Genomic DNA, 24463 nt, shown 5'->3' on the forward strand with positions numbered 1-24463 from the left:
CTTAATTAAGAATCTTTCAATAGTAACTTGATGGGGAATCATGGCTATTTATTCTAGGGAAGATGTGGGACTGCTTGGACTAACCTGGGTCGGAATTCAAAGAGTAGTTCAGATTAGGTTATCTTTGGATCCCTAAAACTCAAAAGCTACTACTGCCAAATGTCATGAATATGGAGAAGAATGGTCATAACTATCCCCTAAGTGCGTCAAAGAACAAAATGATTTCGGCATATTCTTGGCAAAGCCAAGATCTTAAGAACAACACAGGAAAAAAAACCTAATAGGTTGGTGCTCAGCTACTAAGCCAAATAACTTCTCTGATCTCTAAGCTATGGTGGAAATTAGAGAAACAGTAGCCCCAATAGCTAAATATATCTACATCCCCACCTCAAAGAATTCAAAAACATGGAAGTTTCACAACCAAAATAGACATACAAATTTACATCCTCAGCAATCAAAACATATCCAAATCTAAAAGGAGAATAGCATTCTAATGGAGACTATAGAAGAGATGAGATTGTTTAGAAGAATATGCAAACAAGAGTACACACACTAATATAAAGATATAGATTATAAAGAAAACAAAATATAAATCAGAAAACCAATATAAAGATGCAGAGAAATCATATCTTAAGGAAAATCAACATATATATATATATATATATATATATATATATATATATATATGCAGATGAATAAAAAAAACTAATATAAAGATATAGATTATAAAGGAAACAAAATCAGTACTTTATTGATCCTATGAATGGAAAACAGGAGCATAAAAGACTAAGAGGAGTATAAGGTTTGGTAGTGCTTTTATTTGCGAATCTACTATTATAGTTTAGTTGTGTTCTTATCATTTTTCTGGTGAAATGCAAAAATTATTACTGGTATTATAATGAAGGTTGCTCTCTCAAGTCGGAAGGTAAGATATAATCACTATCCAAAGCCACTTAAATCCCAAAAATCACATGTAGTAAAATCAGTGCTAAACACACGAAAATAGTCCTTAAATGATAAATTTACTTTTCTTTCAACAGAACAGTTAACAACTGAAGCTGAATTGTTTCTAAGAGAAAGTTAAATTGGTCTATTCACCTCCAATGTTAATGACAGCATTTCCAGCAGTTCCGAAGAGACCAGGAGGAGCATCACATCATATTTAGTCTCCAGAAGGCAGCTTTTAATATATTGGTGAACTTTGCTTAATCTTCTTAGCTTGAGGAAATCTGAACTACAAAACACAAAAGACAATGAGAAGCAGTTATTTCCACAATGAAATGAATATTTAACAAACTAAATTTTATCTTTACATCTGAATGTTACTCTTCTACCACCATAACCATGTGACGAAAAACTACTAATTCTCAGTAAGATGTTAAATTAAACAGAAGATTAAGCCCACCTCGGATGCCTTTAAGCTTAAAGTTAAGTAAAATAGATCAACATGTAACTTATGATCCCAAAGTCTTATCAATTGAACCGCAACAGAGCACCAATGAGTACTTATGTATGTATCTTATGGCCAATCTATAAGTTGTTTAAATGAGGGTATATAAATCCCTGTATAATCAGTAGAATGAGGGTATATAAATCCCTGTACAAGTTGAGCTCTTTAACAGAAATAGAATTAGTTAGAGCCTGAGTACGGAAACTAACCCACTAAAAGTCTATTCACATAATAAATTATCAGCTTGTAATGACCAAGTATATTGCATACTCTAACAGAATACAATATATCATGGAAAAGACTTCTCAGAAACCAACTACCCTTGAGCTCTGATCACACACCTCTCTTTCATTCATGGGTACATTGAAAATATTTACTCAATCCAACTATTCAAGTGTATAACCACATGCCTATGAATCAATCAATTCAAAATCAAGTGAATCAGCATCTGCAAAATGGTGAGACCTTAAAGTTGTATTATGGCTTAGAGTATCATGCAGAGTAGAAAGATGAAAGAATGAATGTTCAAAAGACTACAAAATTCATTTCCTTCATAAATGATATTTTATAAGGATGCATTTAATCACATTTTATATATCACAACTGTAACATATTCATACAAATCCTAAACTGTAATATTTTCAGCTCCAACAATTATTTTACAAGGGCATAGTTTCATGTACTAGTAAGATTTAAATCCATAACTAAATTACGAATGCCCCTTAGCAGTTAGCACTTGCTAAATCCCAATGGCTTAACTAAACTACTTCTAGTTCAACCCAGTGGTTACAAACTAACTGACTACTAAAACAGAATAGAAACGGTAACTGATATACAGCTATTTTCTATTTAGAGTAAGTTTTCTAACTGAGCTTGTGAGAGCTCAATAGATCAAGAAAACCCCAAAATGAGACTGGTAACATAAGTATCACACATACAAGATGACTCGAAAGGATACAAGTGCTTTGTATATAGTTTTCTTAGGAAGATCCCAAAGCTTTTTCCATGAAAGACTTCAAAGTAGACACCAATTTTTCATGGTCAGGGCTATTGTCTCTTATGATCGGAACATCCATGAAATTGTTAAACCATGTATGCAAGCGAGGGAAACTCTCAAACACATCTCCTAAACCTACAAGAATTTTCACAAAAGACCCAAAAGCTATGTCCACAATGTTAAAAGTGTCTCCTCCAAAGAATTTCACAAAACTGAACAAGAGCAGTCTGGAACACAAATCGATTCAAAGCAGGAACACAAAACCAACGACGCCACCACCAACGGAAGAGTCGAAGAGGTTTAAGATTAGGGTTTTGATTCACATCTCTCAAGAATTGAATCCCAGGAACGGAAACTGAATCACAGTAACATAATTGAATTGAGAAGAAGCAAATATACGTCGATTAAAAAAGAAGGAAAAAGACCATTGTACCTGAAGCCAAACGCACAACAATCGAAACCAAACAAGGAATGTGCGGCGGAGTCGGAGGGCGAGGCGGTGGGGCTGAATGTTGGTTTCACTTTATCACAGTTCATGAAAACTCGAAACCAAACAAGGAATTGGAATATTCCGCGAAAACAACCCTTTGATATAAGGAAGTTTCAAGAAGGAGGAGTAACGATTGGTTTAATTGGAATTGGGAATCTGAGACGATGAAAAGCGCTTACCATTGCCAGAGAGATCAAAATCACGAAGTAGAGGAGTGGAATGAGAGGTCGAGGTGATTGACGTGGCAGAAGGAGGTCGGGAAACGGTGGAGGAAGCTCCGGCGTTAGAGAAGAGGTGATGGTTGTGACTTAGGTCGGGAAACGGTGAAGGAAGTTCTCGAAGAAAAGAGGGACTTAGGTTTTTTCGTGAATGGATGAAGTACTTTTCACATCGATTATAACCGATGTGAAAAATAAAGAAAAGAGAGACTTTTCCCAACGGTTATATTATAACCGATGTGAAAAGTACTTCATTAAAATTTCAAAAATGTCACCGCATTCAGCTTTCACATCGCTTATTGTATCAACCGTTGTAAAAAATGTTTACTAACTACTTTTCACATCAGACATGTTCCCAACTGATGTGAAAACTCTCATAAAAGTTTACTATAATTTCAATATTGCCACCGCGTTATCTTTCACATCAGGTATTTCATCCACCGTTGTGAAAACCCTGATGTGAAAAATACTTTTTCTAGTAGTGTAACTGGAAGTAATGTGAGTGAAATTGAGAAGCTGAAGAATCTGCTGAAAGGTGAATTTGAAATGACTGACTTGGGCACTTTATCCTATTTTCTTGGATTGGAAGTAATCCAAACTGACAAAGGTTTATTCATGAGACAGAAGAAGTATATCTCAGAAGTTTTGAAAAGATTTAACATGTGGGGATGCAATGCTACTGAAACTCCTTCTGAATCTAATTTGAAGCTAGACAAGTGTGAAGATGAACTTGCAGTTGATGGTACTCAGTTCAGAAAAATGGTGGGAAGTCTTAGATACATTTGTCACACAAGACCTGAAATCTCATTCAGTGTAGGTGTGGTTAGCAGGTTCATGAGTGACCCTAGACAGTCACACTTGTTAGCCATCAAGAAGATTATGAGGTATTTGAGAGGTACTCTAGACCTTGGTATTCTATTTCCTCATCAGAAGAGTAATTGCAATCTGAAGCTGGTATCTTATTCAGATTCTGATTGGTGTGGTGACATCATGGACAGAAATAGTACAATGGGAAACATTTTCCTTCTTGGTGATGCACCAGTGTCCTGGTGTAGTAAGAAACAACCTGTGGTAGCCTTGTCTACATGTGAAGCTGAATATATTTCAGCTTGTTTTTCTGCTTGCCAAGCAGTTTGGTTATCATCCTTGTTAGAAGAATTGAAGGCTGGTTTTGGAAGTAAGATTGAGCTTCTGGTAGACAACAAATCTACAATAGATTTGGCTAAAAATCCTGTGTCACACGGCAGGAGCAAACATATAGAAACCAAATTTCATTACTTGAGACAGCAAGTAGATTCTGGAAAGATCAAGATTGAGTACTGTCCAACTGATTCACAATTTGCTGATATACTAACCAAGGGACTGAAGATTGAAAAGTTCAAAGAAATGAGAAGACTTATTGGAGTTACAAGCCTGACTGAATTCAAGACCTAGGAGTTTTTTTTACACAATTATAATGTGGTTTTTTGTTTCCTATGTTCTACTTTTGGTCGATTTAGGTTTTGATAGTTTTCTCATGGTAATTGCATTATGGGGGAGTATCTATTATAATATAGTAATCCTGAAGCGCGCGCTATAACGCTGGCAAGTCAGCTTTTTTATTTTCAATAAAACTTGCCACATAAGCTTTTAAACTGACGTGTCCTTTCTCTCTTAACGGATTCCTAACTCCTCACATCTCATTTGTTTCTAATCCCCACCCTACTCTCATTATTTATTTTCTCCTCTTCTTCATTGCCGCCACCAGCACCGTGTTCCACCACGCCAACTACGTCATTCGGCTCATCATTCCCATTTGTAAAGCTGGCATGCTCGACCGCCCTCGCCCTGTTCGACCAAATGTCTTATCACTAGGTCCCTCAATGCACAGCCAAGTCACTTACCACTTCCCTCACCGCCATTAGGTACGATTCCATTTTGAAGCAAAATAGGGTGAATTGTGAAAAGAGGAAATGTACGCCACATAGTGGTTTCTCCTGTTTCTTATCTTTATTCTGCATCCGACATCATAACCCATAATCAATCTCCTGCTTAACATATCTCCTTTTTATTGTGCCTTATGGCAGGTTCTTGCCTGAAGTTGTTTTGCTCTGGAACATTTATATTATGAGTGAGTAGAGCTAGATAATTGAATGGTCTGGTTAGTTCTGACCTTGCATCCTTATATTTTAATTTGACAGATTTTTGTTTGTTGCTTCAATCTGGATACTATCCCATATGATTCATGAAACTTCGAATGACTGCTTCTTCTACACCAAACTAAAGAGTGCAATTTCCTACTTAAGTCAAGGCACACAAAAAAACAAGTATACATAAAATTAAAACTGCATAAACTTTTACCCATTTTAAACATCATTAAGGATCCTTACTTCTCATTTAAATTCATATGCAATTACTCAGAGAGTCTGAAGCTCATGAGGTAAAATATTTTAATTTGAGAAATAGAAGAAGGAATTGAATGAAAATAATTAAGGACTATTTTTTATATAAAAATGCTAATAAACCCTGATCTATTTATAATATATAAATTCTGAGGCGCGGAATGTGGCATCGCCAACTCATCTTCATGTTACTACCTACGTTGCAGCGAGTGTTCGCATGGCATGGGTGAGTTTCGTCCATGCGAGCGAAGATGGAAGGGAGATCGGTCCGCGAACGAGCGCTTCCACAATGTCTCCATCTCAATTCAGAACGGGTTCGCGAATGAGGATGCTATCTTAATCGTTTAGAACCAATGGTTAAAAAAACAAAGAACTTTTCATGATTGGCATATATTATGACAGGTTGGTAATGTGGTTATGACATTGGACAATATGATTGTTGTTTAAGTGCATGTTTAGAAAGTGGTTGAATTCATCAAAAAATAAAATTTTATTCTGTTTTTCATACTTTTCCCATTCTCTATGGATTTTCTTTTTACAGTTTTTGCTCTGGAAGGGATTTAGGGATGGTAGTCAAGTTCCTTAGTTGGTGAAGAAACTATGGTGTCTCCAAGTTTAAAGTTGATTTGATAGTAGATTGAACTCTTTCCAGCTTGAGCATACCTCAGGTATACATCCACAAACATCACTTCTAAAGTTCTATTTTCAGACAATGCAACCGATTTGAAACATTACATGGGTTCCCGTCAGCTATTTTCCTTCACTTTCCTAATTTGCGTATGATGTTGCAGAGTTTAGGATATGACAATTTAGCATAATGACTAGGTCCTCCTTCATTCTAATGAGAGTAATGATTAGTAGCACATACCGCATTGGCACTTCAAATATAGACCTTTTGAAAGGAAAAAAAAAGATATCTCCCAACATTGATACCATAATAAATATCATAATAAATATCGCAAGTGAAGTCTACACTAAATCAATTGTACCCGCCTGCGCAACGCGCGGGTCTTAGTCTAGTTATATGTAATGCAATTAAAGTGTGATTAGAAATAACTACTGTCTAAATGGTTAGTGGGGTTAATTACCCTTGATTGGCTGTAATAGTATAAATAGGTGAGAGAGTCATTAACTGCATTGACTCTATTAATTACAGAAATAATAAGAATTGAGTTTTCCCCAATTTTGATTCTCTCTCTCTTTTCCTTCTGTTTTCTTGCTTTCTGGAATAATCAATTCCAATATCTTCTTCATGGACAGTCAATATAATGTTTATTTCCTAGAAATCCTCATGTTAGTATTAACATCTGAGAAGTTTCAACACTTGTATCCAAAGAAAATGTTAATTTGCTTACATGTTAATTTTGTTATAAGTATAATATGAAATCATTCATATGTGTTTACTCAACAATTTAAGATTTTAAGAGAGAATTGATTCATAATATTATATCAAAGTTTCTATGACAAAGTGATATTTTTTACATATAAACTACTCAATATCTGGTCACCATTTGAATGCTGACTATTTTAATATCAAGATTTGAGATTTAGTCACAGCTAATACTCTTCATCTCTCTCCCCATATGTATTGCTTCCTGACTCTGTTTTGCAAGCTCCTTGCAGAAGAGCACCTCCGGTGGTGGCTGCTCAATTCATGACCAGAGGGAAGTTTTTGATGGATGAGGAGATGGTCACGGGGCTAGACAGGGGGTGCTGTTTGGATGTTCAAACCCCTGCGCTTTTCCTCTTTCCTGAGCTAACCCAGCGTCATCTTGAAGATTCAGCGGATGTAATCCGGGAGGTGCCCAAGCTGCAACGCTTTGTGTCTACAAAGGCTGACCGTGTTGGAGGGAGTGGAGTGGGAGAGGACTTTGGGGCGGAGGAGCTCGTGGAGATCGCCGCCATATCTGGTACCAGGTCTCCATGTAGGGAGGGGGTTGGGCTTTCCAGTGCTCAGCTTCCTCCTGCCATTGAGGGAGTAACTGTGCTTTTGCGGAGACCCAGAGGCAGGCCAAAGAAGACCGAGGCTAAGGGAAGCATGAAGGTTCCGCCGGTGACTATGGCCGATGCAGCGACCAATGGTGAGGAGGTGTCAACCGGAAAAGAGCTGATGGTTCTCTCTAAGGAGCTCTCTAATCCCTATAGCGTAATGACGCATGCAAGAAGTGCTATCTTGATGGGGAAGCGGCTTGGGATGACGTACGACTGCCCAGACTTCATAGCTGAAGGTGAGATCGCGACACAAATTTTGGCTAGAAGGGTTTGATAGCCCTTGTTGAGGGAGTCCCGCTGGTTTTTCTTGGTTGGGTTTTTGTTTTTCTAGATTGCTTTGTGTCTATAGGTGGGTTCCTTGTCTTTTGTGGGCTTTGCTGGGCTTTTTTTTACCGTCTGGCACCTTTTTTGGTGGGCTTTGCCTAGGCTTTTTGGGCTTTTTTTTGGCTGATTTGTCTTTTGATCCCGTTTTTAGGAGGGTGTTTATCGTGTATATCTCCTCATTATTATATGAATTCTATTTTACTTTCAAAAAAAAAATGTATTGTACGAGGATCAAACTCAATAGCTCTTCTCGCACACTCGGTCTGTATTGTCAACTAGGCTACCCCTTGTGATCTGTTGGAAAAATAGTGATATTTCAAAAGTTTCAAGTCTCACATTGCTTGTGCATTGAACTTTCTAAAGGTTTATATATCAAACCTCTCTTGTGGATGTTAAAGAGCATAATCAGAAGAGGCCCCCGCACATGAGAATTAGGCCTCGTTGGCCCAACGTAGTGCAAATCAGCGCGCACGTCTTTCTTTCTTTTATTTTTCCACATGTTCATTGAACACCCAAAATTGATTTTCGCGACTCAGTTTGTTTAGTTGCAGGTTCTGTTCGTGATATTGTTGCTGTAGAGGTTGTTGTTTGGCGTCAAGTATCCAACATGATTTAGAGTTTATTCATTGTTTCCCTATTATCCACGCTATAATCAAATGAACCCTTTGCAGATGTGACATGTTAAAAGGTTAATACAAAATCATTTATGTATCTTCACCCAAGAGTTTAAAACTTTTGGGATAGTTGTTTAATCACAAATTCATTCACCACATTATGTGACATGACATCAAAACTTAAACGTTAGCTAAGAGCACAAACATAGGTTGCAAAGATATCATTGTGGCCAAAGAGTCTTTTGTGTCATATTGATGAGAAACCAGTTAGCCTGAAGTGAAGTCTATAGTTCTTGAGTGAAACTCTGAAAAATACTTTTTATAATGGATTATTCTTGAAATTTGCATATCAGATTACATTTCACTACCTATAGTAATCCTGGCCAACTCTAACAATAACATGCATTCCATTTGACCGTACAATTGATGAGTCATGGATTCTCTATGACTTGCATACTTGCTTAAACGATTGAGTACTCTTCTAAGAAATTAAAAGGAACAGTTAGAAGAACCATGTGAAACTAGGTTTCATGATTTTCTCAAAATTCAAGACATGTTTACTAAAAAAACAAAGACTTCTTGGTTCTAGCCAGAAGTGATTCTAGAACATTTCACTGTGGAACCAAACATGCTATTAGAATGTGCTATTAAAACCCCCTTCAGTACATCAGGATCTGTCTTTGAGGCCTCAACAGGTCTAATTTCCTTGAGCATTGCAACAGTGTCCTTCATTGTTGGACGGTCCTCAGCTTGAGCACTTACACAAAGATATGACACAGCTAGTTTTTGTAGTATTTCATGCATAGTAGGGCCCGTCCTCCCTCTCAGCTTTGGGTCAAGAATGTCACATGGGTCTCTTTTGCTAGCTAAGTGGTTCCTAACCCACTGAACCAAGTGTGAACCCCTAGGCAGAGTTGGCTCTAATGGGGGTGTCATCCTATCAGGACCTCAAGAAGGACCACACCAAAACTGTACACATCACTCTTCTCAGTAATTTTCTGCATTAATGCATGGTATCAGTGTATTTATGACCAAATAGTCTAGAGCTCGATCCTTGTTATCAGGGACATAGCCGGAAAAATTAAATAAGGGAGGTAAAAAATTAACACAATAAGTAAAATCATCAATGACTGATTAAAAGATGCGGTGTAAAAAATTTAAGTTGGGAAATGATGCATTTAGTATTCTATTAAAGAATGTTTTTCTCTTGGGGCGATCTCTTGGGGCGATTGCACCATTTAGGAACAACCTAGTTCTGTAATTAAGTAATGGAGTTTTAATTTAGCTACCCAGTTGGTGGCACTGCATTGAGTTGAAGTCAATTCTCATAAAAGACTCAGCTTTTAATAGGGATAGATAGATTTTGAAAAAAATTGGCTTTGATTCTTACTCTCCTTTTTTTGTTAAAAATAGGACCTTTTGGAAGTTTCAGATTGCTTGCCAGAAGAGCAGGGACTTTAGCTCTTCTATTCCTGTTAGGAACATTCCTAAATCACCTGAAACTGCTCTGCCAGTGAAAAGCCTAGAAAGTTCTAGCTGTCCTGATGTTAATGTACCCAAGATAAATGGTGGAAATGAGGCTAATTCAACTATTGCACAAGAGGGAAACATGATATTGGTCATGTAGGACGCGAGCGTGGCAAAAAATGCAACTTAGGCTAGTTCCGTTAGAGGGACGAACGGCAAAAGTGTAAAAAGGACCAACTTGACCGACAGTGACAAACTCAGGGACAATTAAAGATCATTTTCAAAGTATGAGGACTAGACTGTAGTAAGTGAACACATTCAGGGACCAAAATGAGGGTTTACTCGTTTTTCACCTCTTATTTCAGTTTTGTAAAGGAAAATAAAATAAAGGCTTAAATAAACTTAGTCCCTGCAAAATACATCATTTTTGTTTTTCATCCTTGAAAAATATTTTTTTGATCCTCCTAAAATTACATGTTTTGTTTTTAGTCATTTTCTTGACATTTTTCATCCAATATAAGTTGGAATAAACACAATTAATGTAAGAGTATAAGTGAATAAACACAATAACCATTCAAAATGTGAACGGTATCTAATGTGACGACCATCCTAAATTAATGAAGAGTATAAATTAATTAACACATTAACTATATTTCATACTATAGTTTATAAGGTGACGTCCACAAAAGCTAATGGATGTCCACCATGATTTCGTCTCATCATATTTTTGTCTCATGTATCCAGACATACAATTTGTGCATACAAGCCAAAGATTTCTCCTCATGATGATATACTAGGATTATAGCCCGTTGCCGTGCGATGCACGGACGAGCGATTCTATGAGTTATAATTTTTAATTCAATAATTTATAAAATAAATAGATTTATTTACATACCTATGGTAATTAATATTAATAATGTTTGCAGCTATGAAAAGATAGGTGATATTTAATTATTTTATAACTTTAGTGTATATTAGATAATACATAAACATTTAATTATTTAAAATGATTATATAATTATTAATCTGAAATATAAAACAAACTCGTTTTAATTTAAAAAAATGTATATAGATTCAATAGCAGAAAATACAAGGAATTGACTATGTTAATCAAGGAATAGTATTTAGCTCTTCATGGATAGATGACAAAAATATAGTGTCTTAAATTACCCGTGAAAATAGAGAGAATCAAACCTAAGGTAAAAAAAAATGATATAGTTATAGACAAAATAAACAACCATTCACAGTGAACAAATAAAGTAGCACCGTTCAAGTGATGTTTACAACCACATCATGTTATATTATGTAGTACAAAAAAAGAACAAAAAGATGTAACTTTTGATGTTAAATTACTCCGTCAAAACAGCAACTCTGTAAAAATTGAGAAGAACCATTTTCCATAGCTGCATCTTGTGTCTTGCAACGGAATTTCCAAGTCTGAAAAATGTTTCCTTATAGAACTCATACCACCGCCCAAAAATGGCACCCATACTCCCAGATTCACTTATCCCCTCACTAAGTGAGTACCAGACGATTTCTCATCTAGTCCAAGAACCATCTGGAAGAAGTACATTGATTTCTGGACTCATGTCGTTGAAAACCTTTTCCTGAATATAATCAGGAATAATCTGCAAAATTTTAATTTCACTGCATAAGTAAAGAAAAAATAGTAATACTAAAAATTAAATCACAAAATTCCAAAAAGAGAAAACGAACCAGATGATGACGGGGAATAATGAGATCAGCAGTGAGATCAACTGACCAAATTAACATCTCCTAATTCACAATATCTTCAACTTCATTCTCAGAATCATCATCACTAATTAAATTTATAACCGAACCATCTACTTCATGAAAATTCATATGACTTGAACTGGCAACATTAGCTGCAACATGAGCAGTTCTTTTCCTATACTCAATCTCAAACAAGTTCAGATCACTAATTTGGATGTCAAATCTACTATCACCCAGATAAATAAAACAAATTATCACACTTCCCTGTATTTGGTGCACAGTTCGTAACTCTGAAATATTAGCACCAAATCTTGGTTCATCACGATCAAAATAAAAGCTAAAACAGAATTTATTCCCTACAGGATCCACTAATTCAACATATTTAGAGAGACTTTCTTCAAAATCATTCAAGAATTGTCTTGGTACAACAATATACACCTGAATATTCCACAAAAATAAACATAAAAAGAAAAAAATATGATCAGTGTCCAATATTTTCATCTCACTCCAAACATAAAAAACAAATTTCATAGTTACCTCATCCGGATGAAATACTCTGGCAAAAATCTGTTGCTTAGACTTAGAACTTCTTAAGGTGTACTGATGCATAGTAACTACACAAAAAAACCGATGACAACCTCTAAATGTAAGATAGAAAAATGGAATAAGGGTCAAATATTAACTATAACATAAGAGATAAATCCAATTTCAAAACTCAAATAGATCAAGTGGGAAATATTGAAGAATCACAGCCCAAATACGATATCAAGTCCTAAGTCCTAACATTATATGAGAAAATCTCCATATCAAGCATTAGGTGAGTACAATTAATGAAGCTACAACTAAATCACTAATAGGTAGAACAACAAATTATTCACTTTGGTTAATGGACACGGCAACATGTCCAATTGGTCTGAATCTCTCCAGTGAACTGTAAAGTGATAATTTATGCACATTTTTTTGAGAATAAATGGGTTGTAGAATCTTTTTTAGTTGAAAGGTTTCATATGTACACTAATAGATATGATCACTATACTGTATTAGAGTTGGTGAGGTATTAGGTATCTAATTTTTAAATTAGAGGAAGAGAAGAATGGAGTTAGTAGCTTTATTATAAAAGTGGAAAGAGCTATCTGAACAGTAAACATCGAAGAATTAGCAGCTGAAGGAACTAATTAATGTAGTTGGGCAAATTATCCCTTGGAATTTCCCAACCATCATGTTCTTTTCTAAGGTCAGCCCTCCCTTGGCTGTTGGCTGCACCATGGTCCTCAAGCCTGCTGAAAAAACAACACTATCATCACACTTTTCCCTATCAACAATGCTAGCATCTATCCTTATACATCACCTATTTGACCCAATATTAGTAATCATTAAACATGTGCAATTGTGCATACCAGAAAAAAGTAGCAGATATCATGTCAATAAACACTTATCTGTGTTAACAACATGAAACGACAGCTTGCACCCTCAATCGATATCATGGAGTGACAAAACTTTAGGGACTTTTGAAAGATTTAGGTGTTGATGGAACCAGAACCTGTAGATAACATCACACCTTTTTAGCTTGAAACATGGAATAGAAAACATGAGCTGTTATTACCAAAACCCTTCAAACAAATTATATGACCTTAATAATAACCCCACTTAGCATCAATAACAATCCTAGAAAAAAAAAAATTCCCTGAGCTGTAAAAAAACTGTCTAACCTCTCCCAAAAACTCTAGAAAAAGCATTGTTTGAATAAAGTAAGTATTCTAGTAAAAACACAGATGGCAATTTAACATAAATTTTAGGAATAGGATAATCCACATAAGGTATTAAGAATATACAGATCAAACAGAAAGCATCCACTGATAAGCTTGACTGTATAAATTGAAAAAAACTAAAGGACTCACCTATAGGTAGCATATTAAATGAGAGCATAAGAGTTTCAAATAGCAGCCATGTTACAGGGACACCAACACATATTAGTTCCAACCACAATGGGTTAATAATCCTCTTATAGCATGGTGTGAAAGTATTAGTATTTTAAGAGAGTTTCTCTTTGAAACTTCCACAATTTGGGCTAAATGTGAAAATGTCTAATCATTTTCAATTCCAGGTCATGAATTTATAATTGTGCAACACACTTGTATACAACCATAAACATCGGCCAATCATGGGTTATGCTAACTAATCTCAGTATACTTTGGAATTAATAGAAGACACACCTGTAACTTCTACAGATCCAACGAACCAAGGTAACAGCCTCTGGTGAACCAGGAAGTGGTTTCGGGCCCATCTGGGTGCTGACTCGAGAGGGAGCAATTGCCATGGCAACCCTCTGAACTGATCCCACAACACTACGCACATACTGACGGGCCTTAGCAGCAACATTGTCCCTTAAATGGTTCTCGAAGGTAAATTGAAATGCAATTGTGAGGACCGACCTAAGGTTGTAACCATCAGCTTCACCAGCTGGACGAGTATTACCAGAACCTACTTCAAGTGTCGATGCCAAATCCAATGTCCTAGACGCAGCTGATCCATCCTGAGATTCAAAAGAAACAAAAACAAAGACATTTAGCAAGTCAACATGCACCAGAATTTATATGGAAGCCCTAGGATTATTACTTTCTAGTACAGTATTTCCCGAAAAGATGTACCAAACAAGATATTGATTTAGTGAGTCGATTGAACTACACTGCCTAACCAACAGTAAACGCATTGAAACTATAGAGAAATTTTTATCTAGCAATTGGCTAACACAAGGTTGAGTAGACTCCTGCTACAGAAGTCTAACTATAATGAAAAAATATTATATAAAAGTTCCATAACAAAGCTCCATTAAACCATACGAGTAGACACTCACTGTTTTAGGATCCAATGGGATGACACGAAAGCCTGAAGGCAGTAAGAGAGCATCATCAGCAAATGATTCATCAATTGGTGCAAACACCAGCTGAGCACATGCCCCAATTGCATTTTCATCAACTCCACTGCATAGCTGCAACCTCACCCCTGAATTAGAGGATCATTGTTTTTCAAATACTTGTCTCAATCTTCTGCCCTTGCAAACAATAAAAAAACGGGTTAGAAATAACAGTAATCATAATTTGCAAACAATCAGATATGTTACAAACTAGTGATTATACCCGTGCGATGCACGGGCTCTAAATCATTGATTTCGTTGAAAAAATTACTATTAATTTAATTCAACCATGATTCATTATTTTATTATTACTCGGATCCCACCATACAACATATATTTATATTATTTATTTTTTAAATTTAAAATTTAAAATTAAATCAATGCTCGAACTAAAAAATATTTAATTACAATATAATTTAAAATTAGATTTAATTGATATTTAAATTCGGGCAAAGATGTCCGAAGGAGACGCAAAACCAGCTTTACCTGGTCAAAACAGAGTACACAAACTGGAAATAAATTGCACGACTTCAGCATAGAACACTTGAGCACACCACAATTTAGGTTCGATGGAATTCAACTTTAAAGGTAGTGTTATCTGGCATTATAAAAAAGAGCAATTCATCCCCAGCGCAAAATCTCTGCGCCTTGCAGAATTTATACCAGCCTTCACCAAAAACACCCTGTCGAGGCCTGCCTGTGGCCCATTTGATTGTCCATTCCTCTGTGTTCCCATGAGGCAATATCATGTTTACTGATTGAGAACGGTGCCGGAGATGGTGAGTAACAACACCAGCAAGAATATGCTACAAAAAATTATAAAAAAATACTCAACTCGTGCATCGCGCGGAGGTTAAATCTTTCCATAAAAAAAATCGTATCAAATGTAGAACAAAAAATGATTAAATTTATGTATACACTTAAACAATAATATACATGTTAGTTGTAATACAATTAATCAATAATTTAATTTGTCGTTGTATTGTAAAGGGAAATTTATTGTTCATGAATCCATTATCGTGGGTCTAATAGGCAGTAATAGGATCTATAGAGATTAATAAGCTCACATTTACACGACAAAATGGCTAAATCACGAAAAGACAAGAAGTCAAGGCAAGTTTAGACCCCGTTTGGAAAAACAGTTTAATTAAGCGCTTAAAGCGCTTATTCATAAGCTATTTTTAAAAATTTATTGAAATAAGTTGAAAATAAGCTGTACATAAGCATAAGCTGTTTCTCATAAGCTATCCTGAGTAGCTTATGAAAATAAGCTGAAAATAGCTTATCGCAGGTCATAAGTTGTTTGCATAAGCCCTCCCAAACACTGACATAAGAGCTTATGCTGTCAGATAAGCTTAAATAAGCTCTTCCAAACTGGACCTTAGTTAAGGGGTATCAATAGCATGTATATAGACTTGTCAAAAGAAGAGTCAAATTCAGACATTCATTGCTCATAAGTCTGTCACAATAATGTTCATATTAGTTGTGAGTAAAATTTCATGAAGCATACATTTTTATTTAAAATCAAGCAACCGTTTGTGGGAGCTGGAAAAAAAATGCTCCAAAGTACAGATAATGGGATTTTAATACAAAATAAAGGGAAAAATGATCAATTAATTGTGTTTTTTACATAAAGATAAATGAGTACAAATATATACTTGGCTCACATTTCTTCATTTTTTCCATTCTCTCTCAAACGAAAACTGCTCAATTACTTCTTGTGATGCTACTTCCATCTCCTTCAATTCCACATGCTACTTCTTGCTGATACTAATTTCTAATCCTCCTTCAATTCCTTCTTGTGATGCTAGTTCCATCTCCTTCAATTCAACATGCTACTTCTTGCTGATGCTAATTTCTTCTTCTCCTTCAATTCCTGCAAAAGATTTAATCACCAGATTTATTAGTCTCATAAAGAGAGAACCAGTATTTAAAATTTACAAACAACATTCTGATAAGCATAAAGCATATTTTTTGCACACCATAAACCATAAATAGATGGGTTCAACAAAAGTGGATTTTTGCACATCACAGTGTAGGTATATAGATTCTAATAAAAAAGAACAAAGGTAAATTAGCGGTCACTAAAACAAAGGGTGTTTTTGCATGACAATTATTAACACAAATGGATTCAGCACACAAAAAGTTCTAACAAACCAATACAGAAGAGGATAAAGATCAAGCAGAATTTGGTTTCATACATAATCCTAACATATTTTCTTTAAAAATCAAAGTTTTAAAACTTTAATTGTGGATAAGGGTGACAAATTTGAATTGTCCATAAGGGGGCGAGGTGTCCAGTGAAAATCTCACATAGAGGATCCATCCCCATCTCCATCTATAGAAGTCTTTTTAATATTAGAATCTAAATTGCCCCTTATTTGGGAAGAAAACTAATACAATTGCCTGGTGCTGAACTATAGAACTATGAACTATCATATGGAACATCTATACGTTTCTGTAGCCTCTGCAAGCTTTCCTCCTGAGGATTGGAAATTTCAATAAGGAAATTTGATGTTGCATAATTATAAAAATAGTGATTAATAGAAGGTGCTCCAGAATTTAATATGGAGCTCAAGTTTCTTGGCACCCAAAACATAATTACTTAATTAGACAACAATTGATTAGCTGTTAGGACAAAACCCCTGACTTAGTTTGGATAGGGGAGGACCATGTGCTGGGAAAACCGACCATTCAGAATGTTTATTCCACAGAAGTAACCACAAGGCCAATGGAATTGAAGAGTTAGAGGATAGATTTGAGGCAAGATTGCAGGCAAGTATAGAAGAGAAGTATTTGCTTAACCCGTGGATGCACGGAGGTTAAATCTTTCAATCATAAAAAATTTGTCACCCTTATGCACAATTAAAATTTGTCTTTCAAGCAGGCTAGTATCTTCTTAAAACTTTAAATGTCATCCTTATGCACAATTAGCCGCAGACTAAAAAAAAGTCTTCTCTTGCTTCATGTCGAATTTAAAGCTTCAAGCATTTTTCTCCAGAATCAGGTAGTTGGAGAAATAATAAAACCTGATATAAATCATTTTTGCTGGTAGAAAAGAACGCCAAGAGAGGAATAAAAAAACAGCAAGGAAAGGGACTACAACTATTTTAAAGAAACACCAAATATATATCATTAATAGATAAATATCCAACAGGTGCACAACACAACTCTAGGAAAAATATCTTATCATGATAGCTTAAACATGATAAGATACACTGAAATTTCCTTATTTTGAGCACTAAAAAGATCCCACAAAACTATATGTCCATAGCAGGTCTAAGGTCAGCATATTCCCTTTAAATGTCCAAGCATTTTGCTCTAACCAGAAACACCAGAACTGCTAATAAGTCACACATAATTTTTTTTTTTTAGTAAATGCATGTAATTCTAAGGTGGTGAAAAAAATAGTGATGTTGCCAGCTCTATGCTCCATTCCGTCCTAGTCTAAAGTGTTTGCCATAAGCTACTATATTCATTTTGATATGCATACACTAACTACATTGTCAGTTATAGCAGGAGTTCCAAATCCTTTTACCTACAAAAATCTCTCCAGAAAAAAAGTTTCAGTGTTATAAGGACACTCACCAGCATTCATGGTCCTAAGTTAGTTAGCTAACTGAAACAAAATCACCATCCTTGTTCAAAAAACCAGTCAACTATCTGAAAAAGAAGCACATGATAAAAACTTGAGGCAACATTCTTGATAGTGCAAAACACTTTTCAAGGAAACTGAGTGTATGGGCTAAACTCTTTAACACTTAATAAATAATCAAAGTTCATCAAGAAATAAATGATTCAAAACCCACCATTTAAAAAAATCAGGATATATCATATGGCAAAGTTTAGTCAAATACACATTAAAATGTCTTACACAGACAGCTCATTCAAGTGGTGTTGTGATTGGGAGCTCTCAAAACATAGATCTCAGTCAAGCATCCATTTCAAAATCCAGAGGGTAATTGGAGGATCCACAACAAATGTTTCATCTCCTCATAAAGTTGCATAGCTTATTGTACCTGCCAGAGAAGGTGACGAAAATTCAATACTGTTCGTATTTAAAATATTCATTTCATACAGCTATTCACTTTGGTATTGTAATGAGAATCGTGAAAGAGGAACTCTGGGTGATCCTTCAAGAACCTAAAAACATAGAGGCACCAAGAGCAAATTATGAGAATCAAAAGGACACATTGAAGGAGACTTTGAAAGCCACAATGCATAAGTATAAAAGTGGAAACAACACATCATATATTCCTAGTTCACCAAGACACATAAGTGTAGCAGTGTAGCTCATTGAATAAAGTTTCAAGGTGATCCTACAATGTTACAACATTCATCATTGCTGCAAAACTGAACAACAATGAATAACAACAGGGAAATATAGCATTGTACAAATCCTAACTTTGAACATCCACCGTTCATAAAATAATTGTCCAGGGAATCAAAAATGAGGACCACAGGCCCTCATAATTCATGGCTTGGCTAGTCAAACATAAACCAAAAGGTATATCAAAGAAAGTTCAAAGTAAAATCCAACATATTTAGATTCCAGAAACAATAGGATGAGTCTAGCATTTTATAAACAATATATGGGAAAGACACAAATGAAGAAGAATTAGCAGTAATAACTTGAATGATGTAAAATACTTATATACATAATAGAAACTTGATTAGAGATTTCAACTGGAGCATAGTCCGGTGATTACATGGATAGCCAAGCGATACATAAACGATGCAACAAAAATGATAAGGGTAAACTTAGAAAGCAAATGGAAGGTCTAGAACACGAAAATATGACAAAACACAAAGACATCCAATAGGACCACTACTAAATCTTTTAAGCTACATGACCAATAGCAACATCAACAACACTGAAATTAGCATCATCAAACTTAATCTTGAGAATTTCTCCAGCTTGAAGGCTATGCATGGCACAAAATCGTGAATTAGCAATTAATTTTGGGCATTAGCCTATGAATTGTAAAGTACCTATGTAAAGTTCCAACCAATTAAATTGAACAGAATGGTTTCTTCCAAACAATAATTCTGGTCCTAGCTGCTTGCCAAGTCTTGGAGGCATCTCTCCTGTGAGCATGTTGCTTTCCAACTACACCAAACTGGCATAAAATCATTCCTGTACATAGCAGGATCAGATCACAGTTTTCATCAAAGGATCAAATCATTGATTTTCTTTATTATAAAAATTCTTATAGGAATGCCTAGTTCAGTAAAAATATCACACCCAGAAAAAATTACTTATCTCATGCTCACCTTTTTTCATCTTATGCTTTATTTTCCTTTGATGAAGAATCAGCTACTATTTCTCTTTCTCCGGATTCAATTCTTATACACATAAGAAGCTCATATAAGCTTCTCCCCAAAATTGATTTCAGCGGTAGAATTGTAGAAGAGCTTCCAAATATAATATAGAACAGAAAAAACCATGAATTCCCATACCTTATAGCCACTAAACTCGGGTCAAGCTGGGTCTTAATCCTCACATTCTTGGACCCAGTGAGCTTCTGCACCTGCTTGGTTTTCGACGCGGACGGTTGGTTTGGAGAAATAGTCGAACACCTTAGGGGTCAGAAAAGAGGGTCTCGGCGGAGACGTTCATCCGGCGCCGAGTGACCGCTGCCGGAGCGACGGATCAGGAAGCGTAGTAGAATTATCCGATCCAAGTGTGCCAGGGTATGAAACTCGATCCAATTTTTATAGCAAACATCATCAACCAATCTCAGATATTCAAGCTCAAGGAGAGGGGCAAATGCGGTAGAGGGAAGATTGCAGAAGATTGCAATCTGCAGGAGGAGATTGGCCGTACCTGGCTACCTGCCCTACTTTGCAGCTGTATCGGGTTCTCCTGCATAGGTAATCGAAAAACCGCTCCAAGACCCGACCCTTGACCCGGCCCTTGCAGATTTCTTTTGATGAACAATGCTTAAAACCCTCTAGCTTTAGTTAGTTATAGATGCTACCTCATTTCTAAAAAATACTAAATGAGAGATAATATACTCCTTCATTTTAGGGACTGTTACTTATAATCGAAAACAACAAAGAACTGATCTAGTCCACTAACAGCTAGTGGCAGATTCTAATTGACTTATTCAAATCAAACTAATCTACTCTAAACATCATCCAAAACCATGTTTAACTTCTCAACACTCCTTCTTGCCTTGGAGGTTCAGATACCCAAATTGAATCTTAAAGCTTAAAATGTAAGCTTTAGGAAGGGTCTTCAAATCAAAATCAAAATACGGTTTCAGATAACATGAAGTCAAAATCAAGTTATTAATTGTTTCTTCCTTGACAACACCTCTAGAAGTTTTTACTTCCTCTTGAATTGTGGAACTCTGCCAAACAACTTGTCCTCTTTCTTGTGACTGCACCAGAGAAAACAAATAGAAGAATAGGTTCATAGCAAGTGAGAAGTTGTGTATAATTATAATATCATGATTAAATAGGAGTAACAATCACATCCTAAAATGAAAAATCCATAGATTAATTAAAGCCTAAAAATAAAATCTATTTAATCTTCAGTCAAGAAGAACTAAATGACAAAAAATCCAACTCTCAACAGAGTTTAAAAACATCATACCAAGGAAAACAAACAACAAACGGTCTTCATAAAACAAAAAAGCCAATGGATTTAAATAAAACAGTGAAATTAGGTTTCCAAAAAACCTGAGTGGTTGAATACAACCTCCAGAAGAACCATGGCTGAAACAATAAAACAATGTAAAGATTAACCATGAGAACACACACTCTCCAAAAGCATAGGAGTATTTATAGGAGTGGGATTGAAAGAAAGCCATTACTCTATACTCTATAACCCGTAGGACATTGATTGAATATTAGTAGGTTAACTATTTGTACGATCAATTGAGTGAAGAATTGGATAAAGGAAACTCATCTGTCGGTACACCATTGGAGCCACGAATCTGAAATGGATGATGAAATCGGGGAAGTGAAGCTTAAGGTACAAAAATGCACTGTATCTTGCGTCATCGTCGGTTCACATCTTCTACATCATGATGAAAGCCTCCATCATCAATTGGATCAGAAAACGCGTTCTCGTACAATCTAATGGAAGCCCTTTTCCAATTGCCTTTCGATTTTGCCTTCTGGGTATTCCTGTTTCTGTCCTCAATTCAAATGCCGACATCGCCATTACCCTTTTGGGTGTGGTTGTTTGTTTCTGAATTGTGGATGGATCGATCTGTTGTTTTGGCTGTTTTCGTTTGAATGGATCGTTGGATCTGATGGCTGAATTTCTTCACGCACAATATGGTGGACACCCTTGGAGGAGATGGCTTTTGATTTAGTCATGTTTATCTTCAAACCAGAACTCTCACAAAACGAACCAAGCGTGGAAGCAAGAAGGTGAACCTGTTTCGTTGAAGCTCGACAAAAGATGAGCACATATGCACGGCGAGCGGTGACCGGAGATACGGCGGCGGAGCGACCGAAAGTGAGGACGGTGGAGGAGCTTTGTTCTGGGATTTGGGTTTGCCACCCCACCTATTGGGTTTGGCACCCCACTTTATTTAATACGGGAATTAAATTTCCGTTTTCAAAACGGAATTTAAAATTCCGATTTTTTTTTATATGCAATGAACGATTGAAAATGTGCCACATATGCTAAAACACATAACGGTTTTTTAATTTCCGTTTTTTTCGTATTAAAATCGGAATTTTAATTCCCGTTTTTAGTAAAGTGGGGTGCCAAACCCAATAGGTGGGGTGTTAAACCTAATTCCCCTTTGTTCTGACCTCTGGGGTTTACTGCAGTGGTGGAGAATGAGGGGAAACGTGAATGATGGAAGGTGTGGTACTGTGGTTAGGTGAGGAATGAAAATCAACCATTAGATCAGAAACTGAATTGAATGGCCAAGATGCAATTTCTCTTATGAATAGTGCTTTCCAAACTCCCCATTAAGTAGATGTAGATATTTGCCAATTTTAAACAAACATTTTTACACATACTACAAGAGAAGAATTTATATACAATATAGAATAATGAACGATGAAGTACTTAAGGAATTGTGACAACCAGTCTACTACATTATATTGATGCATAAAGATTTCAAAAACTATCTACGAATTATATATCAATCTCTCCTAGTAGCTTATAGAGCCACTTCAGCCAGAGGTGTTAGATGTTCTACAGAGAGGACAAGTAGGATGCATCCTCAACCAAGGTTTTATGCACTTTAGATGAAAAAAATGATCACAATTAGGCAACATCCTAAGCACACCATCATCCTTCTAATTTCTCAAACATATGGAACAACATGTTGCTATGGAATCAGAGTACTTATTGATCACAATGGCTATACCCTGAAGTCATTGTGATCAATAAGTCCTTTGATTCCATAGCAACATGTTGTTCTATATGTTTGAGAGATTACAAGGATGATGGTGTGCTTAGGATGTTGCCTAATTGTGATCATTTTTTTCATCTAAAGTGCATAGAACCTTGGTTGAGGATGCATCCTACTTGTCCTCTTTGTAGAACATCTAACACCTCTGGCTGAAGTGGTTTCATAAGCTACTAGGAGAGATTGATATATAATTCGTAGATAGTTTTTGAAATCTTTATGCATTAATATAATGTAGTAGACTGGTTGTCACAATTCCTTAAGTACTTCATCGTTCATTATTCTATATTGTATATAAATTCTTCTCTTGTACTATGTGTAAAAATGTTTGTTTAAAATTGGCAAATATATATAATCATGAGGAGAAATTTCTGACTTGTATGCACAAATTGTATGTTTAGATACACGAGACAAAAAATGATGAGACAAAATTATGGTGGACATCCATTAGCTTTTGTGTACGTTACCTTATAAACTATAGTATGAAATATAGTTACTGTGTTTATTCATTTATACTCTTACATTAATTTAGGATGGTTGTCGCATTAGATACCGTTCACATTTTAAATGGTTATTGTGTTTATTCACTTATACTCTTACATTAATTGTGTTAACATTATAACCATGCAAAAATATTTGACCCCATTATTTACATCACAATGTGCCAGAAGTTTCTTTCTTGCTTGTATTGCAGATACACAGCTATTGTCTCACCTCAACTATTCTTCCTCCATTTTCTGAATACATGTACAGGACCAACACTTTCTCATCTGGATTATCTCCTTCCTTCACAGAACTCTGCAGCCAAATACAATAAAGAAACTTTGGGTTAAGATTAGAGCCATGCAAAAATATTTGAACCCATATGCTGATATGCATATGCCATAAATACCTTTCTTGCTATATAGCTTGTTTTCTTTGACTAACCTCACTAACACTCTGATGAAAGCTTTTAGCAAGATCCACAGTTACAACTGGTTCGTCATCAGATTTAAGGGAAACAACTTTTCCACCATCAGCATTGTCCTTAAATAAAGTTAAAACCACGCAAAATCAGGTTCTGCAATCGGTAAAAACTGCAACAATTTACCTTAACTGAATCAAAAAGCAACATTACCTGTGCAGTGCTGTATCTGGCAAGAAGATTCTTCTGAAACTTGAAAAAACAAAGGAAGACAAGGCTGCTGAAAGCAAGAGAAATGAACTGCTGAACTTTTTAAATGCTAGTTTTGATTAAGGTATGTTTGGGAGTACAACAAAGTCGGCAAAGAGCCATGTTTATAAGATGCAAGCAGACTAACATTTGGTTGCGAGAGTGAGGGAAAAAGGGGAGGGGGACACATTCAAATTGCGCTAACAACGGAAAGACTGAGATTGAGTTTGTTGAAATGTGTGGTTCGGGATCCATGTACTCCTCTTATATGTATTTGGCTGTGAGCTTTTGTAGGATTACCAGTTTTTTAACTTGGGTTCTTATGTTTGGGCTAGTGGGCTTTAC

General features: G+C 35.8%; 1 protein-coding gene and 2 long non-coding RNA genes across 9 annotated transcripts; 1 reads left to right on the plus strand and 2 right to left on the minus strand.

Annotated features, from left to right (window-relative positions):
- The first annotated feature begins 6077 nt into the window (after positions 1-6077).
- LOC130731494 (uncharacterized) lies at positions 6078-8187 on the plus strand. The gene is made up of 2 exons (XM_057583806.1): positions 6078-6204; positions 7160-8187. Exon 2 carries the CDS (start codon positions 7191-7193, stop codon positions 7800-7802), a length of 612 nt encoding a protein of 203 aa, XP_057439789.1. The 5' UTR covers positions 6078-6204; positions 7160-7190; the 3' UTR covers positions 7803-8187.
- Positions 8188-11128: 2941 nt separating this feature from the next.
- On the minus strand, positions 11129-14715 carry LOC130732966 (uncharacterized). The gene is made up of 5 exons (XR_009017224.1): positions 14522-14715; positions 13881-14200; positions 12205-13207; positions 11650-12105; positions 11129-11561 (listed from the first exon to the last, which is right to left on the minus strand). It is a non-coding gene; the product is annotated as an uncharacterized LOC130732966 (long non-coding RNA).
- Positions 14716-16076: 1361 nt separating this feature from the next.
- Positions 16077-24286, minus strand: LOC130732965 (uncharacterized). Of its 7 annotated transcripts, none has more exons than XR_009017221.1 (9): positions 24083-24277; positions 23893-23991; positions 23680-23763; positions 20042-22418; positions 19856-19927; positions 19574-19718; positions 18456-18600; positions 18170-18244; positions 16077-16457 (listed from the first exon to the last, which is right to left on the minus strand). It is a non-coding gene; the product is annotated as an uncharacterized LOC130732965 (long non-coding RNA). The 7 variants fall into 7 exon arrangements; XR_009017220.1 differs by lacking the exon at positions 18170-18244 and having other exon boundaries at positions 20042-21883; positions 21974-22418; positions 24083-24265; XR_009017222.1 differs by lacking the exon at positions 18170-18244 and having other exon boundaries at positions 18456-18724; positions 24083-24286.
- Between the last annotated feature and the right edge of the window lie 177 nt (positions 24287-24463).

This window comes from Lotus japonicus, chromosome 1 (assembly GCF_012489685.1).
Source record: "Lotus japonicus ecotype B-129 chromosome 1, LjGifu_v1.2".
Taxonomy (NCBI): domain Eukaryota; kingdom Viridiplantae; phylum Streptophyta; class Magnoliopsida; order Fabales; family Fabaceae; genus Lotus; species Lotus japonicus.

Bases quoted from the DNA above. Each gene is read 5' to 3' on its own strand.
- LOC130731494 (XM_057583806.1), top strand. From the start codon at position 7,191: ATGACCAGAGGGAAGTTTTTGATGGATGAGGAGATGGTCACGGGGCTA.